Source organism: Camellia sinensis, chromosome 10 (assembly GCF_055761805.1).
Source record: "Camellia sinensis isolate YWXY chromosome 10, ASM5576180v1, whole genome shotgun sequence".
In the NCBI taxonomy this organism is placed as follows: Eukaryota; Viridiplantae; Streptophyta; class Magnoliopsida; order Ericales; family Theaceae; genus Camellia; species Camellia sinensis.
In genome coordinates, this window is record NC_138970.1 from 41,531,278 (window position 1) to 41,551,612 (window position 20,335).

At 34.6% G+C, this 20,335-nt stretch overlaps 1 protein-coding gene across 3 annotated transcripts; it reads right to left on the reverse strand.

Moving 5' to 3' along the window:
- Positions 1–733: 733 nt before the first annotated feature.
- LOC145801605 (uncharacterized) lies at positions 734–4,278 on the reverse strand. 3 transcript variants are annotated; one of them, XM_082893358.1, is made up of 5 exons: positions 3,183–4,278; positions 2,684–2,738; positions 1,514–1,660; positions 1,350–1,440; positions 734–871 (listed from the first exon to the last, which is right to left on the reverse strand). In XM_082893358.1, the coding sequence occupies exons 2-4, from the start codon at positions 2,690–2,692 to the stop codon at positions 1,372–1,374; spliced, it is 225 nt and encodes a 74-aa protein (XP_082749484.1). In that variant the 5' UTR covers positions 2,693–2,738; positions 3,183–4,278; the 3' UTR covers positions 734–871; positions 1,350–1,371. The 3 variants fall into 3 exon arrangements, with proteins under 3 accessions (XP_082749484.1, XP_082749485.1, XP_082749483.1); XM_082893359.1 differs by lacking the exon at positions 3,183–4,278 and having other exon boundaries at positions 2,684–3,155; XM_082893357.1 differs by lacking the exon at positions 2,684–2,738 and having other exon boundaries at positions 737–871; positions 3,183–4,269.
- Between the last annotated feature and the right edge of the window lie 16,057 nt (positions 4,279–20,335).

Below are 20,335 nucleotides of genomic sequence, written 5' to 3' on the forward strand. Positions count from 1 at the left end.
ATAGTTTATCTCCATCATATATTTCGGTCCAGAATCGATGCTTGAGGTGCTGTTTTGTTTTTTTAAGTTTCTTTACATCCTTGAACTTATCAATATGTGTAAGAACTCCCATTATTTTGGGGAATCCATGATTTTGCAAAATATTAAGGAACTCAAAAGTTTCCTGCAAGAACAAAATACCCCATTACACCAGACTTACTATATAATAATAATAATAATAATAATAATAATAATAATAATAATAATAATAATAATAATAATAATAATAATAATAATAATAATAATACTTAGATCAGATGAGCCAGACCAACAAAAATGTCCATAAATTCAGAATAAATTGCGAGTGAAACAGTTAAAATAAGAATGGATAAGTTGGGGAGGGAAAAAGATTAAAAACAAAATAAGATAAATTACGGATCACAAGCATTGCACAACACCCATCCAATGATTTTGACGAGCTTCAAAAATCCGTAAACTTTGTAGTTAACAACCAATCAAATTTGATTATTATTGCCAGAAAGAAAATTATAAATATGCAAGTTAGTGCATCATTTTACCAATCGAACAAAAGCATTTCCATTGAATGCTAAAAATACACTTGCTACTCTCTAAGCCTAGGCACAAAAACAAAACAAAATAAAATAAAATAATTTCCAAAATAACATAATCATATATGACTTGATACTTGCTTATAATAATACAGAAGTGGGTTAAAAAATTTCTTAGTGGTAAAGTAATATGCCAATTAGGCCTTACCATTTCAAAACCGTAACTTCCATCAATGAGAAGCAGAGCTAGATCAGCAAACTTTGCAGCATCAATCATACCATTAATATCATTTGGGCACTCCACAAATTGTGCCTTTGCTTCCCTTAAAAAACAAAAATAATAGAAAAAAAATTGACCAACCACTTCTACCTCAACCGGTGAATACAAGAAACCCTGTGAACATTTCCAATCCTTCACTAATTCTTTCCTCAAATTCACATTTGATGAATAGAGAGTTAAAAGTGAGCCCCAATCATTTCATCAAACTTGTATCAAATCATGGGAGAGCCAAAATTTTAACCAAATCAAGAATGAACCAAATCCTTCACTAATTTCCAACAATTTGATGAGATTTTCCTGAAAAAATATGATTTTTTTTTCTTCATAAAAAATCGATAAAAACAGGTTTTTTGCATAAGAAACAAAGAGTAAGGATTAGAGTGTTCCATACCAGATCAAGCTTTCAACCAAATTTTCACTCAAATTTGATTAAAAAAAAGTAAGTATAAGGATTGGAGATGCTCTTATCAGTGAAGTTTGTACTTAAAAAACCCAAACTGGTTAGGGAGAGCATATTAAACCTGACACAATAGTAATGGGTCCTCAATCATCTGGTAGATTATGCTTGGTGTAATGCTTCACAAGACACTTTATCAGAAGAGACTTTCCAACCTTTAAAAAAAAATAAAAAATTGAATCCCATTATCATAACTTCATTACTAGCTACTAAAAAATAGATAATTACCTGGGGAGGACCCTGCACCACCACAACATACGGTGCCGGTTCTCCGATAGACCGGTCAATCGTCGGTACATAAAGCCTCCACTGCTCTTTCTCCGAAGCACGCGATTGCAATCGCTTCGCTTTCACAGTCGAACTAAAAGCAAATGCCTAAAAGACATAGCAAAATTAGTTTGTATGGACATGAAAGTAAAATCTGTGTGTTACACATTTAAGAAAAAAAGATGAATCAATGTAATACAGAAAAATCTACAGTCAAATCTGTGAGTTGATACATCAAAGTAGCACGTCAAGGAGGGTTTATCCATCAATCAATGGATTAAGAGAGCATCCATCACCCTCCCAGCAAATTAAGAATCCTGGGATGAGATTGCAGATAACTAAGTATTGCTAGCTGACTGTTCAATGTGAGGTGTATAAATTTGAACAGGAAGATGTTTCAAGTAATAATAAAAAATGGGTGGTTTAAAAAATAAAAAAAGACAATCTAGTTTTGGCCAGTTAATCAATGACGTTAGGAGGGGTGAACCAGATACAAACATAACCTTTGGCATTATTTGCATGCAATGGCTACTCTCACACAAACTTGTATTCCCATGATTGCTAGGCCAGGGATTTCACCATTGAACCAAGCAACGCTGCTTTAATGGTTCGAAAAGTACAAAACTTTGAAAGTAAAAGAAAGGGGGAAAATTTAAGAGGAAGTGGCACAAAGAGAGAATTAAATCCATGCACATACAAAGAAAAGTAATGGCCACAATATGGAGCCTTTGTTAACATAACAAACCATACTAAAATATCTAATCATGGAAGTATGAAACACTTGCTGCAACTTGTGGCACTGCATCTCATAACTATAATATCTATCACTCAAAACAACTATAAATAAATATTATAAAATGGGTCCATTCACATGGTTTTCTTTGTTGCAAACTTGCAATACTAACAATTCAAGCTCAAAGCTGCATATGTTTCCAATTTTGAGTGATCATACACATAACAAAAATTTCTACTCCATCCAGTATGTCACATGAAGATGTAAGGGCAATAATCTCATTGATTTTTTTTTCTTCTTTTCCCCAAGGTCCCCTTGATGAAGAAAACATGACAGCTTTCTAAAGTAATTTCATATACATTTACAATAATACAGTGGTGAGGCAGTGCAGCACGCACATGATCCATAAGGCATAGTAACAGGACTTTAATTCAAACATTTGGCATCCACATCCTGTACACCAAATAACAAGGTTCAGAAGACAAGGTAGGGACATGATACACATGAAGCAATGCAGCATGTATGTAGCCCAGAATGCATGCTGAGAAAACGTCAAATTCAATTTTTAGCATCATGTAAACCAAACAAAACAGATCAAGAGTCAAAGCAGGGACATGACACAATGAGCAAATGTATTATTAGAATTATTTAACTTTGACCTTGTCCTCCATCCCAAACAGGGGATGGGTCCAAAAGGGTGTTTTACACTAAGTAGTTCCTAAGAGACATTTTATCAAATAGTTTGAAGGCAAGAAAAATAGACATATATGTAGGCAAATTGGTACAAACGTATACACATCATTTCATATACACATACAAATAGGTACAAACATATAAATCTACAAATTCAACAAAAGTTCATAGTTTCCTCTACAATGTGCAAATGATTATTAGTACCTTCAAGATTCCAAGTACTCTAGTGACATCTTCCTTCATGAGCTTCTTCCTTAAATCCTTACAATACATCAAACTTAGAGCCTCAATGTAAACTTCAACATCATCACAGTCAGCAATCTCGACAATGTAGGGGTTAGAAGTTCGCTGCTGCTTCGACCACCGATCGGAAAGCTTAACCGCGAAGAATTGGTTGTGAGCAACCAAGACCTGCCGAGAGAGAGATTGATATGATTCAGGGGGGGTTGGGAAACGAAGAACTTAATCAGTAGAATTTAGAAGACTAGGAAACCCATGGTATTATTGCAGAGCCATAATCAGTAGAATCAAATTTGGGCCTTTTTTTACGAGCCCAAGACGAAGAAAACTAGGGTTCCCTATGAGGCCATGCTTAGCCTCGTACAGCAGCAATTGGGCGGTGGTCAGCCTCCCGGAACAGTCGCCGCCGCCCCTGATGAGGTTTTGGGTGTTTTGAAGAACAATAACCCCAACAAGAGGGAGGAGATCGAGAAATTGTTGAACCCTATGTCGAATCATGATTTCGATCAGATGGTTTCCTTTGGGAACCTAATCACTGATTTCCAAGAAGAAGAAGACAATGTTATGATTGATGATAATGTGGGTTTTACTGTTGTGTTTGACGAGGAAGAAGAACAGGAGGAAGAGAATGGGTTTTACTGTTGTGTTTGACGAGGAAGAAGAACAGAATGGTTTTGATGATGATGATCTTAAAGTTGAGACCAAGCTTTTGGGTCATCTCCAATTCGATAATTTCAGCCTTGTTAAGTGTTTGTTGCAGAACCGATTGAAGATTGTGTGGTGTACTCGTCTAGCCAAGGCCGAGGATCAGGAGACGAGAGAGAAGATTGAGGAAGAAATATTGGAATCTGGACTGGAATTGGCTGCAATTCTTGAGCAATTGCAAACCGATTGAGAGAGAGAACACAGAGAGAGGGAGAGTAGGAGACAGTGGAGATCAGGGCCTTCTTTTAATTTTTTTTTTTTTTTGTTTTCCAGGTACAAAACGACGTCATTTTTACTTTGGCGACCAAATTTTTTTTGTCGCCAAAAAATTTCATTTCCCCCCTCCCTGTTTGAAATTTCCCTTCCAAACACTTTTGGCGACCAAAACACCATATTAGTCGCAAAAAAGCTACCTTCGGCAACAACTTTTTTTAGTCGCTAAATCTCAATCAATGGCGACTAAAATATTAGTCGCTAAAAGTACAAATTTGGCAACTAAATTTTTTTGGTCGCCAAAATGTAACCTTCCGCGACCAAATTTGAAGTTGGTCGCCAAAAGCATACCAATTTCTGCGACTAACTCATTTTTGGTCGCCAAAATGTGACCTTTTGCGACTAACTCATTTTGGTCGCCAAAAATATTGATCATTCGCGACTAATTAATATTTTGGTCGGCAAATGTCATTTTTTTGCGACTAAAAATTTTTTGGTCGGCAAAAGTGGTCGCCAAATGTGTAAATTCTTGTAGTGTGTTTAGTGAGATGATAAGAAAATTATCTCCGCTTATGCTGAAGTTATTCTTATTATCTAGTTAGAGTCGGTTTACTTTTTTTCAAATTATGTTTTGGATGCTCTACAGATTATATATCCTATTCTTTTGTATTTCTTCTCTTTCATATATCTTTCCATTTTCTTATGTATATTTTTTGATCTTATGGAGTTGTTGACTAGTGATTATATGTATCCATTTAGCTCAGCACATATTAATTGGTCGAATGGTCATACTAATATCCTATGTTTAGCTCACTTTTTGTTTTTATTTATTTTAATGAAACATTGGAGGAGACTATCCTTAATGCCAGGAACAACTGTGATATTAATCAGATGTGTCTGCAATTTTCTTCGCCTCTCAATGAACTTCTGTTTGCATCAATGTATACGATGAATCCACTGCAAATCACTGAGCCTCAGTTGGGTGAAGACACAATCAGCAGCGACACTGACTCTCAAGCCAATCCCAGTCTGAATGTGAACATGGATTGGATTATTTAGTTGGTTTATTTACTTGCTTTTTTTTCCCCTTAAAATTATGTTTTAGTAGAGTCTGAATTGTGCTTTGCACTGCAAATTGTAGGACGCATGAGTCATCTTTTTTGTTACATTATCAGTTGTATCTATTCTATTCTTCAATTTTAACAAACTTGGAATTATAACTTTTGTATCTGTTGCCCTTAGTTATTATTGTTGATGCACTATCTGGATTCTTACTATAATTTCTGTTTTGAACAATTCTAGACAAATAGTTTAATTTCTCTCCAAAACTTACACATGGAATCCTTTTGGTAAATACAGGAAGAAGAAAAAAAAAAGACAAATTTTTTTCTCCTACTTGTGTATCTTCAAGTAGCAAATCCTTCTAATGAAAGACTTTTTGACCAATAATTTTGCTGACCCTACTAGATAATATCAACTAAGGTATAATCCCAACCTGCATTTCAAAGACCTCATAACAGAAATCATCAAGCTCAAGTCTTATGATTTGTGTCTGTAATAATTATTTTATTTGCTTCATATGATGACATTTCAAACTGGCAGCATATGCATACTTCATTGGAAGAAGAAAAAAATGTTTAATCAAATATCTCCTCCATGCTACACACGCATTATCAAATATTCCCTTTTATATTTTTAAATTTGTTTTCAATAATTAGTAGAAGGGCATATTGAAATTCTACTACATAAAATAATGGTATGGTTAAAACAAATGATGCTCTTTTAATAATTTATTTATTTATTATTATTATTGTGAATTAATTTGATTTATGTTGATTTATTATGGTGTTTTGATGATTTATGTTCATTAGAGGTTAATTTGAATGTCATGTTTCATCTATCTTTTTAGTGTTATTTTAGATTGTTTATGGGTCAATTTATAATTTATTAAATAGTGTTGGGATTATAATTATATTTTAATCCTAACATTATTTACATCGTGCCTTCAGACACGGACATACGCCAAGGATTTTCATTCGTTTTCAATTAATTTTGATTTTCGAACAGCTGACGCAAGCGACGCTGACATCACTCAGTGCACTCGTCTGACGCAATGCTAACATATGCCCTCGCCGACACTGACGCATGCCGTTGACATCATTTAGTGCACCCATTGACACACACGTCTTTTAGTTGAGAGTTTGGTTGGTCTGAGGACTATTTGACCGTATCAGGATCCTCTGAAGTATTGGCCCTGAAGTGTGTTGATCCAATGGCTGAGAATGTAACTAACCAAAATGACGTCGTTTTGGTCAGTAATTTAAATAAAAAAAATTGTGTTGATTCAAAATTCCCAAATCATTCCCTCTAGTAAGCAAAGCTGTGTGGCGGGAATGCAAAAAAGAGAGAAGAAGACAGAGAGAGAAGAGAGGCGGAAGTGTCGTCCAGCCATTGCCACCGTCGCCGCAGTCCAGTCGTCGCCGCCGTTGCTGAGGTGTGGGAACATTTCATTCATCCCTTTTAACATTGTACAAATCTATACATATATACCCCAATCTCTGCACAATCCCCAAAATTTTTTCGACTCAAATTTTTATGTATATGTATTGCTTAAAGTGTCCTTCATTTTTCACAAATTCAACCGTTTAACTAAATGAATGATGATTGAGATTTAAGGTTCTTATAAAGTGAAATGTGTGTTTACATGAAAACAAAAATACGCTGCACCTGTATCTCAATCAGAATGACGGCGAATGGAAAGGCAAAAGCAATGTCCCTGAGTGCTTGAGCCACTAACCATATTTTTTTAGTAGTAGTAGAAGCTGGTACACCTCCAATGCTACCCTTTATGTTTCCATCTCCTGCAATTTTACATTCTTGAGCATATTGGTTTGATTTCATTTTCAGAATCTGTTTTCTGAAAAATACTAAAAAACTAGTTTGATGAAAATAAACACCAGAAAGATATTTTTGAATTTTCAATAACTATTTATGCACACAACCCCAAAAAAAATTATGAGTATTTTCTATTTTTTCATTACCAAATTAGTTTTTCGTGTTTTCGGAAAACAAATTCTGAAAACGAAACCCAAGAGAGCAGTTATCCAGAATTTTCTTTTCCACCGTTTTGGAGGTTGAGATGGAACTGTTTAAGGAAGTTCACAAAATCTGTGAGGAGGGAGAAAAGTAGAGTTGTTGGAAGGATTGTGATTGCCAAATGGAAAGAATTCTGCCAGTGATTGAGACATAGTTAGCAAAGAGGTCTGAAAAAGAAAACCATTTCAAGAAATGGAACAGTAAGTCCTCCATGAAATCTTCTTTTTCTAGTCCTTTCTTAAAGAAGAAATGGAGGTATTTCTGAAAGAAAAAGGCTTGGGGTATTTCAGCAACCATGCCAACTACAATGACATGATGATGAGTGTTTTTAAAATTTTCATTTTGTTTTTCACCAAATTAGTTTTTAGTGTTTTAAAAAAATAGAATATGAAAACGAAACCAAATTAGTTTTTAAAATTTTCATCATTTTTTGAGTTGATCATGGTTGTCATGAATTCAGTATATGTATTGTTTAAATATAACTTTATAACCCTTCTATGCTTTTTGCACATCATTTATAGGCTGTGCTTTTAGGCAAACCTTATTTATTTTTTTATTTCATATTAGTAATTTAGCTATTATCTTGATCAATATTGTGCAATTGTAGGTTATAGCCATTTGGTTGATTTTCTTACCCTTTCTTTTTTGTTTGCTGTGGAGGTGTGGAAAATTGTGGGCATTTTGTTTAATAGAGATGGTTAAAAATAAATGAAAACAAAAAATCAGCTTTAATTGACCTTAGATTAAAAATTATCATCATGGTTTATTGTTATGGTTATCACTTTAGCTGATAAGTGATGTTTGTTTTTTAAACATTTGGTGCAGTCAAAGATAATGTATATAAATAGAAATATCTTACATTTCATTCATCCATTTATTTTGTTTGTTTTTGTTGTTTAATTTTAATTTTGATTTTGTATGTTAACATGTTGATTATAAGAAAATTAAGGAATTTGTGTTCAATCTGGATCATTTAAAACATAATTTAACATTGAAGACCATCTTTGTGCCCCTTTGTTTATATAATCTAATATGATTCAATTCTTGTAGTGTTTTTATTTAGTTTGTATTATTTTGCAAACATAATTTACAGTTTTTATGCTAATATTGAGCACTTTTTTTATTTTTATTTTTTTAAATGACTTGGCATAGTGATATGGAACCTAACAATGTTAAGAATAACGAGGGTGATTGTGATTGGAAGCCTAGAGTTCACATGACATTTGATATAGAACAAGAAGCATATAATTTCTATAATGCTTATGGAGGAAGGATGGGGTTTAGTATTAGAAGGGGTTATGTAAACAAGAACAAGGAGGGGCAAATCACTTCAAGGCTATTTGTTTGTAATAAGGAGGGGTTTCGGGGTATAGACAAGCGAGATCCATTAACAAAAAATCCTAGGCAGGAAGTGAGGACTGGTTGTCAAGCCCGACTTATCATTAAGTGGGATAGGAATATTCATAAATTTTTTGTTGGTGAGTTTGTTGAACAACATAATCATATTTTTGTACCAACAGAATGTACGCATATGTTACCATCCCAAAGGAAGATATCTCCATCATAGGCAACCGAAATAGATTTAGCTGAAAAATTTGGAATCCGGCTTAATACTGCATTTGAGCTCATGGGTAATGAAGCTGGTGGAAGGGAGTCGCTTGGGTTCACAAAAGTGGACCAAAAAAATTATTCAAGAGCGAAGAGGCAAAAGAGTTTAGCATATGGGGAGGTAGGTAGCATTTTGTAATATTTTCGTGAGAAGACATTGGAGAATCCATCATTTTTTTACTCGGTCCAATTAGATAGTGAGGAGCAGATTACAAACATATTTTGGGCTGATGCTCAGATGATCATGGATTATGGGCAATTTGGTGATGTTGTCACTTTCGACACTACTTACAAGTTAAATAGTGCACATAGACTATTTGCTTCTTTCATTGGATTTAACCATCATAGGGAAACTGTTATATTTGGCGCAACTTTGATGTATGATGAGACTGCTGATTCTTTTATATGGCTTTGTAGAAGATTCTTGGAGGCAATTCCTCAATCAGCTCCTTTATTTTCAATAAGTGCTCCTCAACTTCCTCCATTCTCGACATGTGTTCCTCAAGTTAATGCTTCATCTACTCAATTTATGTATCCCTCCTATGATGTAAGTTACTTTAATAAGAAGTTTTATTATGACTTATTTGTAAATCTTTTGTACCATTTTAAATTGATATGTGTTTGTTATTGTTGCAGCCAAGTTTTCTTCGTCACAATATGCATTTTTCAATGCCATCGATGTATTCGGTCCATGGAAGCTATCAAGCCTTGCTTAACAATGCAAGTGGTTATGACTCGCAAGCCTCGAAGAGTCCTGCATATAGTGAAGTAATTTATTTTTCACCAATCCTCTTTTATCTTGCCATTCATTCATTTAAAGTTCCATTTTATTTTATGGTTCTTTATATATATTTGTTCTCTTTTTTAGGTACTATATGGGCATGGGCGTGGTCGTGGGCGTGGCGAAGGCCATGGGAATGTGGATCACACATCAATATCATAGCATTGAATTTTTTTGTTGGATATGTAATATTGAACACTTTTCATGTTAATGTAGAAATTTGAGAAATTTGTAAACTTTTTTGTTGGATATGTAATATTGAAGACTTGGCAGATTGTACTAAAATTTGAATGTTGAAATGACCTTAACCTTTTTTTATGTGAATGTTGATATGTTGTTGAAATATGTGCTGAAATGGTGCTGAAATTTGTGTTGATATGTTGCTGAAATTTGGTTGAAATGGTGCTCAAATTTCTGCTCATATGTTGCTGAAATTTGGTTGAAATGATGCTGAAATTGGTGCTGATATGTTTGTGAAAATTTGTGCTGATATGTTGTTGAAATATGTGCTGAAATGGTGCTTAAATTTGGGCTGATATGTTGCTGAAATTTGGTTGAAATGGTGCTCAAATTTCTGCTCATATGTTGCTGAAATTTGGTTGAAATAATGCTGAAATTGGTGCTGATATGTTGTTGAAATATGTGCTGAAATGGTGCTTAAATTTGGGCTGCTATGTTGCTGAAATTTGGTTGAAATGGTGCTCAAATTTGTGCTGATATGTTGCTGAAATTTGTGTTGATATGTTGCTGAAATATGTTGCTGAAATATGTGCTGAAATGGTGCTCAAAGTTGGGCTGATATGTTGCTGAAATTTGGTTCAAATGGTGTTCAAATATGTGCTGATATGTTGCTGAAATTTGTGTTGATATGTTGCTGAAATATGTACTGAAATGGTGCTCAAAGTTGTTGAAATATGTTGCTGAAATTTACGTTATGTTCAAATCATGGGAATCTCATTCTAGTTTGATATCAGTAAAAAATAAGTTTATTTGGGCTGATATGTTGATATGTGCTGATATGTAAACCAGATAAACCAAATCTGTGCTGATATGTTCCTCAATCATTATAACCCTTCAATTTGAATAAAACATTATTCCATTTGAATTTCTTAACATCTGAAAATACATGTTTGGTCATAACAATGGTCTGAAGTTGAGTGGGACACAAATCTGAGCATCACATGAGGATATAGATCATTGGAGTGTCCTAATTTACATCAAAGTAAACAAATGGCAACAGTCCATGGAATTCTATATATGTATACATGGACCATTGTCCGTCATATCTTCAATAACAACATAAACTATAAGCACAAAAAATAGTAACATACCATACCAACAATCCAAACCAACAATCCAAACAAACAAAAGAAGTCAACAACCAACTTCATTTACACATAATATTTAGTTCACAAAAGGCGAAGTTCAAATCCGAATTTAAATTACACTTAATTTTTAAACAACAAAAAAAGTCCAAATCCATATAACATTATTACAATGGCGTAGTGAAACCTTTTCTGAAGTTGTCTAATCTCTACAACCATTTGTTTACTTTCTTTCGTAAGCTTTGTAACTATCTCTTTCAGCTCATCATTGGATACAATCACTTCGTTGACCAAAGGGTTGATATTACAATTGTCGTCGCTTTCCTCCCTTATCGTCTTCAACCATTGACACTGCATATGTACAGGCATCCACCACTGAAAGAAGCCGCATCCATTGGTGTTGTTTGAAGGGCAAGCAAAGTATACCATCCCTGGATTGTCCTGTGACTCTGAAATCCTGAATGCTGCTCTCACCCCGCAATGACATTTCCGATTACTAAACTGAATTTCGCTAATATCAGTCATAGATGCATTTGATGTTGACATTTTTTTACCTGACATAACAAATGGAACAAAAATGAGTAGGACTCAAATTCTAAATCACATGAAATGGGTAATGGGAGTGAATCCTGCCATCTATAAAAGTAAATAAGTACATGAAATGGGTAATGGGAGTAGGGAATTTATAAATATTCAGTCATGCTCTGTGTGGTATTGTGATCCAATGATTTGTCCATAAGTTGAAGTCTCATCTATAAAATAGTTTTGCCCATAACCTGCAAAACTAATATCGAGCATTAAGTAATCAATTTTGGGGGGGAAAAAAAAAATCAAAGTCTACAACCAACTTTGATCAGTGGATTTTGATATATATTTCTTATTGGTATGAAATGTTTAGATATGGTAAATATGTTGTGTTAGGTTTTATTCTTGGCAATCCCGTTTGACAAAACTCCTTTCAGTTGTATTTATTTTCGCACTTTTACTTCAGTGAGGCTATGAGTGTTTAGATGCGAATCCAACCCAAATTGTGCCTTTCAGAGAAGTTTGTGATGCTAATGCTTTCAAGATTGCCACTTCGCTGATTATGACGGGGATCGAGCTGCTCGGTCAGCTCGCGGGGGTCCAGGAGGCAGCGCCCCTTGGCAGGTCCGGGGCAGCGCCACGGCGGGGTCGAGGGGCAGCGCCTCGAAGCAAAATGCAAAAATGAATTCCAAGTTGCCTGTCCACTCGAGCGGACATTACCCCGCTCGAGCGGAGAATCCCTGGTTCTAGAAGTTTTGGTCGCCTGTAAACGTACTGAGCTGTGTGATTTCGCGCTTGAGCGGGTTCTCTAGTGCTCGAGCGGACCTCTGTTATATCACGCGCATATTTTGCTGCAGCCGCTCGAGCAGGCTGTTGGGCGCTCGAGCGGAGATCGCGGGACACATTCTATATCTGGGGATTACTACTCCAGATCTTCGCTTGTTGGGTCAGATTTTAGGATTACTACTCCAGATCTTCTTTTTGGTTCTTAAAGTTTATATTTGGGGATATTTTGCTAGTTTTCTTTGATGTTTTGATTGAGTATTCAACTCATGTTTTAAAGAGTATACATCAAAGGTTTTGTTTGTTGTACAAAAGAGAGTGTTGTTCTTCGGTGGATTCTGAAGAATTCGAGCCTGAAGCTTTGGTGGATTTCGGGGTGGCTCATCGTAAAGACAATTTCGAGGTGAAGACGGGTTGGAAGAGGCACATAGAGGTTGGTTCAATTAGGCGTGGATTCGCTAGGTAATTGAGAGTATACCTGTATAATTCGTTTAAATCTTCTTAGTGGATTGTTTTGTGGCTGTTGCCCGTGGTTTTTTAATCATAGTTGGAGGTGTCCAATTGTAGTTTTTTCCACGTTAAAATTGTTATGTTGATTTGTCTTGATTGTTTGATTGGGATTGTTATATACTGCTTAAAATTGTTACATAATCACAAATCAATATCTGGGGGATTTTTAGGTTTTTCAATTGGTATCAGAGCAGGTCATTCTATTTTTTTAAAAATATATTTCTTTTAGAATGAGATCTTGTTTGATTTGTGATAATGGATACAATTCGTGAAGGAAATTCTATGGTTCGACCACCCCTACTTGACTGATCCAATTATTCTTTTTGGAAAGCTTGGATGAGATCTTTTTTAAAATCTATTGATGAAAAATTTTGGCAATCCGTCATGAATGGGTGGACCGAACCAACAATTACTATTGATGGAGTAACTTTCCCCAAACCAATTGATAAGTGGGACACAACTGATTACCAAAATAGTAGCTGGAATAGTAAAACTATCAATTCTCTCTTTTGCGCTGTCACACCTGAAGAGTTTAGTCATATTTGCAATTGTGAAGTCGCAAAAGAGGCTTGGGATATCTTACAAACTATTCATGAGGGCACTCCTTCGGTTAAACGTTCAAAACTTCAAAGGCTCACATCTAGTTTCGAAAACCTTTCAATGAAAGATAGTGAGACCTTTGATGAATTTTATGCGAAGTTGAGTGACATTGTAAATTCCAGCTTCAATTTAGGTGAAAAAAATACCAGAATTCAAAGTTATGGGAAAAATTTTGAGATCCTTTCCTGATCGGTTCCAATCAAAAGTTACAGCTATTGAGGAGGCTCAAGATGTTGACAACCTCAAGCTGGATCAGTTGGTTGGAAATCTCCAAACTTATGAAGCACATAGGAATTTCAAAAAGAAACAAAAAGATACTATTGCTTATAGTAGTGCTCATAAAGTGGTAGAGGATTCTGATGACGATTGTGAGATAGATTCCAAGATTACGGTTGCTTTTGTTAAACAATTAAAAAAATCTTTTTTGAAAAAGAATCCTAATCTTTTGGAATCTACACATTCTCATAAATTTAAAGGCAAAGATAAACTCAAAATTAATTCTATAGCCAAGAAGGAGAAAGGAAAGATACAAGGGAACTCTGAAAGACTCCAATGCTATGAATGCCAAGGATTTGGCCATTTTGCTCAAGAATGCCCCACTAGTTTGAAGAAGAAGAAAGCCCTTGCCATCACTTAGGATGATGAATCTGAATCTGATGAAGATGAAAGTGACAATGAAGATCAAGGCGAAGAGGGACATAAACAATTTCTTGCTTTCATGGCTGCTTCCGAAGCTGAAGGACAAACAGATTCTCCAAAGAGGTCAGTTGAGAATATCACTGATGATGAATCCTCGGAGAGTGATCATGAAGAGCTTGAGCAAGCTTATGAAAAGTTGTATTAGGAGTCTCTTAACTTCTTTAAATTGAATGACAAACTCACAAAGAAACTCAAAGCATGTGAAAGTGAGAATGTCAAACTTAAGGAGGAGATTTCCGAGGCCAGGATTAATGCCATCAAGGTAGCTGATGATCGATAAGTTCTTTGTGCAAAACTGTTGACTTGTGAGACAGAGAGGAATGAGCTACTGCAAACCCATGCCATGTATGAAGAAAAGATTGAATCTCTCGAGATGTCACAAGTTGCTTTGGAGGAACTAATGATCAAGAAAGAGGAAGAACTCAAGTGTGCCATGGTTACCATTGGTCTTTGGAACAAAGAGGATCAAAGACTTTGGACAATATCATTGGGTCTCAACAAATCTGTTCTGACAAGAGTGGCATTGGCTTTTGTGATAAGAAAGAGCAAAAACAGAGTGCTTCCACATCTCATGACACAAGAATTCAAGGAAAGGGAGAAAAAAAAATACAACGTAAGGATGGACTTCTCAAACTTCCTAGAGCTGGTAAGGTAAAAGAAAAGAAGGTACACCCTGTTTTTATTTGTCATCATTGTGGTATGCATGGTCATATTCGTCCTTATTGTTATAAGTTGCATGGGAGAGTGTATTTGCCTAGACCTAGGAATAGGAAGTTGGAAACCATGTCGAGACGGGTTCCTATTGCAGGGGAAAGGAACCACAACGTCAAGACACCACCCAAGAACTGCAATTCTCACAACTTTGTTCGTACTAAAACAGTTTGGGTGAGAAAACTTGACTTGTGTTAGTTTGTTTATTTGTTTTAGCTTTTGGGTTTTTGTGTGTTGTTTTTAATGAAAAAAAAAAATGTGTGCTTGTTCATTTTTTTGTCTTGCTTTATTTTTGAAAAAAAAAGAAAAAAAAAATCAAAAAGATTTTCTTAGTATGGTTTTGCAAGATTGAAATTTTTGAGTGGTCCTTGGTGCATATTGGATTTGATGAGAATATCCATTACATGTTAATATATGTGTGCTTTCTGTGGTCATTACTCGTTTTGGAGTGTGTGTTTTTTATTAGTATGTCTCATTCTGTACACACTCTTGGATTAGCAAATTTTGGAGTCTTCCGCCTTAGTGATTATTTTTTCTCTATGGACTTCTGTCATTGATCTTTTGCATTTCTAGAGGAATTGACCTATACTAGCATATCATGGGTGATGTTGAGTCTCTTAACCACCCTCCATCTTTTTGCACCTTCACGGCTTTCCCCTTAATTCTTTGCAGTCTAGCCATGAGGAAAAGGCTACCTCAGAGTCACCTACCAGACCATCCTTATTATATCCATGCTTTTCTGGTTCGGTTTCCATACTCTTGAGCGTGTCAGCCGCCAATGATTGTGCAAAAGAAAAAGAAAAAGAAAAAGAAAAAGAAAAAAATATGCAAAAGAAAGAAAAAATGTGTAAAAGTAAGAAAAAGTGTGTGAAAAAAAAAAAAAAGATTCATTGATTGAGGGGGAGCCTCCGCCTTTACTCACCAAATACCCCTTGATTCCTAGTGGTTTGACTTTCCTTTGTCGTGCTTAGATTCTCTTGTCGGAGGTCCGGCTTTCATATCATTACTAGGATTGAATCTAGTATTTGTCGAACTCCAAGAGTCACACACACACTTTTATCATGGGATCTATGCTTTTCACATAATGCATCACTTTCTTGCATGAGGAATCTTCTACAGACTGTGCACATTGTGTTTACTAGTAATTGTGCTTCTTGGATAATCTTATGTGTTTTAAGGTACTAATCTGAAATTCCTTGCTTGCTTCACCATATTATTTTTATCGTTTTCTTCTTGTTCACTATTTACAGTGTTTGTGGTTGCTTTTAGTGAGGGGGAGTTTGGTTCATCTTGATTTGGGGTGGTAAGGGAGTTTGGTTTTTCATTTCAAGAGTTGTTTAGCATGAACACTGTGAAATGTTTGGTAAGGGAGATTGGCTATATGTTTTGCATGTTGCTGTGTACTGTTTGCAGATTATTTCCTTCTTACGTACTTCTAATATTTACATCGGCATATCATTGTTTATGTGGTTTATGATCTTGCTTTTGTTATTTGAGAGCTATTGTTCATAAGTCTTAGTTTTCACCTATCCATGTTTTCCATCTCATGTTTCAAGATAATCGTGTCATATGTCTATTGCTTTTTATATACTCTTGTGGGACTAATAGTTGTTTTGGAGATTGTGGAACTAATAACTGTTTTACAGATCATGACCTTGAGAAAGAAGTTGGCTTTTGTTGGCTGTAATGGGTTGGGGTGTTTAGGATTTTATTTGTTAGGTGTGTTTTGTCACGACATTGCCAAAGGGAGAGATTGTTAGGTTTTATTCTTGGCAATCTCGTTTGACAAAACTCCTTTCAGTTGTATTTATTTTAGCACTTTTATTTTAGTGAGGCTATGAGTGTTTAGATGCGAATCCAACCCAAATTGTGCCTTTCAGAGAAGTTTGTGATGCTAATGCTTTCAAGATTGCCACTTCGCTGATTATGACAGGGATCGAGCTACCCGGTCAGCTCGCGGGGGTCCAGGGACAGCGCCCCTTGGCGGGTCGGGGGCAACGCCACGGCAGGGTCGAGGGGCAGCGCCCCCGAAGCAAAATACAAAAATACATTCCAAGTTGCCTGTCCGCTCGAGCGGAGAATCCTTGGTTCCAGAAGTTTTGGTCGCCTGTAAAAGTACTGAGCTATGTGATTTCGCGCTCGAGCGGGTTCTCTAGCGCTCGAGCTGACCTCTGTTATATCACGCGTATATTTTGCTGCAGCCGCTTGAGCGGGTTGTTGGGTGCTTGAGCGGAGATCGCGGGACATATTCTATAAATTCGCTTGTTGGGTCAGATTTTAGGATTACTACTCCAGATCTTCTTTTTGGTTCTTAAAGTTTATATCTGGGGATATTTTGCTAGTTTTCTTTGATGTTTTGATTGAGTATTCAACTCATGTTTTAAAGAGTATACATCAAAGGTTTTGTTTGCTCTACAAAAGAGAGAGTTGTTCTTCGGTGAATTCTGAAGAATTCGAACCTGAAGCTTTGGTGGATTCCGGGGTGGCTCATCGTAAAGACAATTCCGAGGTGAAGACGGGTTGGAAGAGGCACATAGAGGTTGGTTCAATTAGGCGTGGATTCGCTAGGTAATTGAGAGTATACCTGTGTAATTCCTTTAAATCTTCTTAATGGATTGTTTTGTGGTTGTTGCCCGTGGTTTTTTAATCATAGTTGGAGGTGTCCAATTGTAGTTTTTTCCACGTTAAAATCGTTGTGTTGATTTGTCTTGATTGTTTGATTGGGATTGTTATATACTGCTTAAAATTGTTACATAATCACAAATCAATATCTAGGGAATTTCTAGATTTTTCATGTTGTTTCGATTTATGAAAGGCATTATCAGAAAAAGTATGCATGAATCCTTTCCAATATGTGCGTGAACCCTTTAGAATAAGTAGGCATTATCAGGATTAAACTTTTCTAAAAATGTAGGAGAGTTGATTATTATTGATAGACTGAAAAAACTAATGGGGAAGAAAGATTTGAGTTAGAAGATAAGTATTTTCCTATGATTTTACCCAATTAGAATATGTGTATTGTTATTTCAAATCCATTATAATTTATCATGAGTCACAACAAACCTCTCAAAGTCAATGAACATCCAAATTTAAATTTGAGTTGTCCCCTTGAACAATAAGTTATCAAATATTTTTTCCTTAAAATCCGTAATCCAAATACACGAAATATGTACACACTTTTTGTCATCTCAAAGTAGCAAATGATGTGAAACAGGAAATATTTTTTCAGACTCTAAATTCCAATATGTCTAAGGAATTCCAAAGCCTCAATAGAATGGGAGGTAAATAAAAAGATTAGCCCTGTAACAACTATCATCATCATACCCACAAAGATCCAATTGCAAATTGAAGAATAAAATATACCCAGTTCTGGTACCAAAAACACCAAAAATAAGGCTTTCAATTTCTAATTCACACATAAGTGTGTTAAATTTCTCACAAATCATTGTTCTATTCAACAATTTTCCAATACGGTTTTTGTACTAAAATTGAAAATTTTGACCTACCAAAACATTTCCCTTCCCCCAATGTCAGATCTTATATGAAATTCAATTTTTTTTAACCATATCTCAAAAAACAAAATTCCAAAGGCCAAGTAAAATTAAACTAAAAGCAAACAAAGAACAGAAATTAAAATAAAATAAAATAAAATAAAAAATTTAATGGATTAAAATAAAATAAAATAAAATAAAAAATTGTATGGAAGAACATGAAGAAGTAAGATTCGTAAATATTCATTAGATTTGAAACGTCACCATAGATTCAACTTTGGATTAACAAAACACCACATATACAAAGATTCTTGTATAAACATCATAATCACATTTACACTGACAGAGTGTACCAAGTTCAGATTTTCCCTAATTTTTGGATTCAAAGCCCTAATATTTTAACTTTGGAGGATGAACAAACCTGTGCTCTTTTCCTTCAATCTGTTGGAGTATGGCGAGGCAGCGGTGATCGGGGGTGGATCGGAAGCTCTTCTCTCAGCCCTTTTCTCTCTCTCTCTCTCTCTCTCTCGTCTTTGATGCTTCACGTATCATAGATGATTTGGGAATTTTGAATCAACTCAAAATTTTTTTTTTGAAATTACTAACCAAAACGACGTCGTTTTGGTCAGTTACATTCTCAGCCATTGGATCAACACACTTCAAGGATCACTTCAGGGCCAATACTTCAGAGGATCCTGATACTATTTGACCACAAGTTAAAAAAGTTAAAAATTAATTTTTAATTTATTTTAAGTGGATGTTTAGCCTTTTTTTAAAAAATTAATAAGTTATTGAAAAAGTAAAAAAGTTAACACTATTCTTATGCTTGGGCGGAAAAAAATGCTGAACAAACAGAAGGAAAAATTAAAAGTTTGCCCTTTCGAATTCAATAGCCAAAAGTGCATGTCAATATACCTATCTTTGCACATTTTACCAAATGCATTGACGTGGCCAATTGTAAGCCACGAATTCCCAAAGTCAACATAATTTTGAAATACACTCAATGCACACGTATGTGTTAGGAAGGGTATAAGAGTAATTTTGATATTTGATACAATATTTTATTATAAATTTTTTCATAAAAATTCAAAAATTATCCCAAATATATATATATATATATATATATATATATTTCTCTCGACTTTTTTAGCTAAAAAGTTAAAAAGTACACTTATATAGATCATTTCAAACAACCCCTAAGTTATAGTACCTCTCATATAAAAAAAAAAAAAAAGTTATAAAAAAAAAAAAAATCAAAAGTCAACTTCTAACCAACTTCTCAAATCACTCCTAAGTACACCTGGTTTTTCATGTGTGTTTTGATTGCGTAGATAGATTTAGCCTTTGTTTGGAATGTGAGTAAGTCTTTTGACTTTTTGATTTTTTGAATATTTTAGCATAAGGTTAAAAAGTCTCGTTTAGGATAAATTTTTTGACTTTTTTAACTTTTATGAGAGAAAAAATAAAATGATTATAGTTTGAATGTGACATTTTATCTTATTAATTTTTTAATTTATTTTATCTTTTTATGACTAAAATAATTCCAATTCAACCCAATCCTTCATACCAAATGACCTTTATTAATTTTATCATCACTTTCATAATTGTTTTATGTAGTTATTTGTCATTATCGATTACTATTTTAGATGAAAAATTGACATTCGACTTATGTGGACATTTTACCAATTCTCGCTAAAGAATGAAAATTGAACATATTGCATAATTTTACTCAACGACAACACATGTTTAACATTGAGTTAAGGCCTTTTATGTTTAGTTATTTTTTCATTTTGGTTTTTTAAATTATTTTTTTTTTCAATTTGATCATTCATGTTTCAAATTTTTTTCACTTTGTTTTAAAAGTTTATTTTTGTTAAAAAAAACTAAAAATGGCACATTGTTAGTTCCTTGGCATAAAAGTATTTTTTTTATATATTACTCATACGTTTAACATAAATTTAAACTCCAACATAATAATATATTTTTTGTGTCATGTGACAATTATTGTAATATTTTCTATTTAATTTTGAATAGAAGTTATCTGTAGAAATAAATTAAGAAAAATTTAAA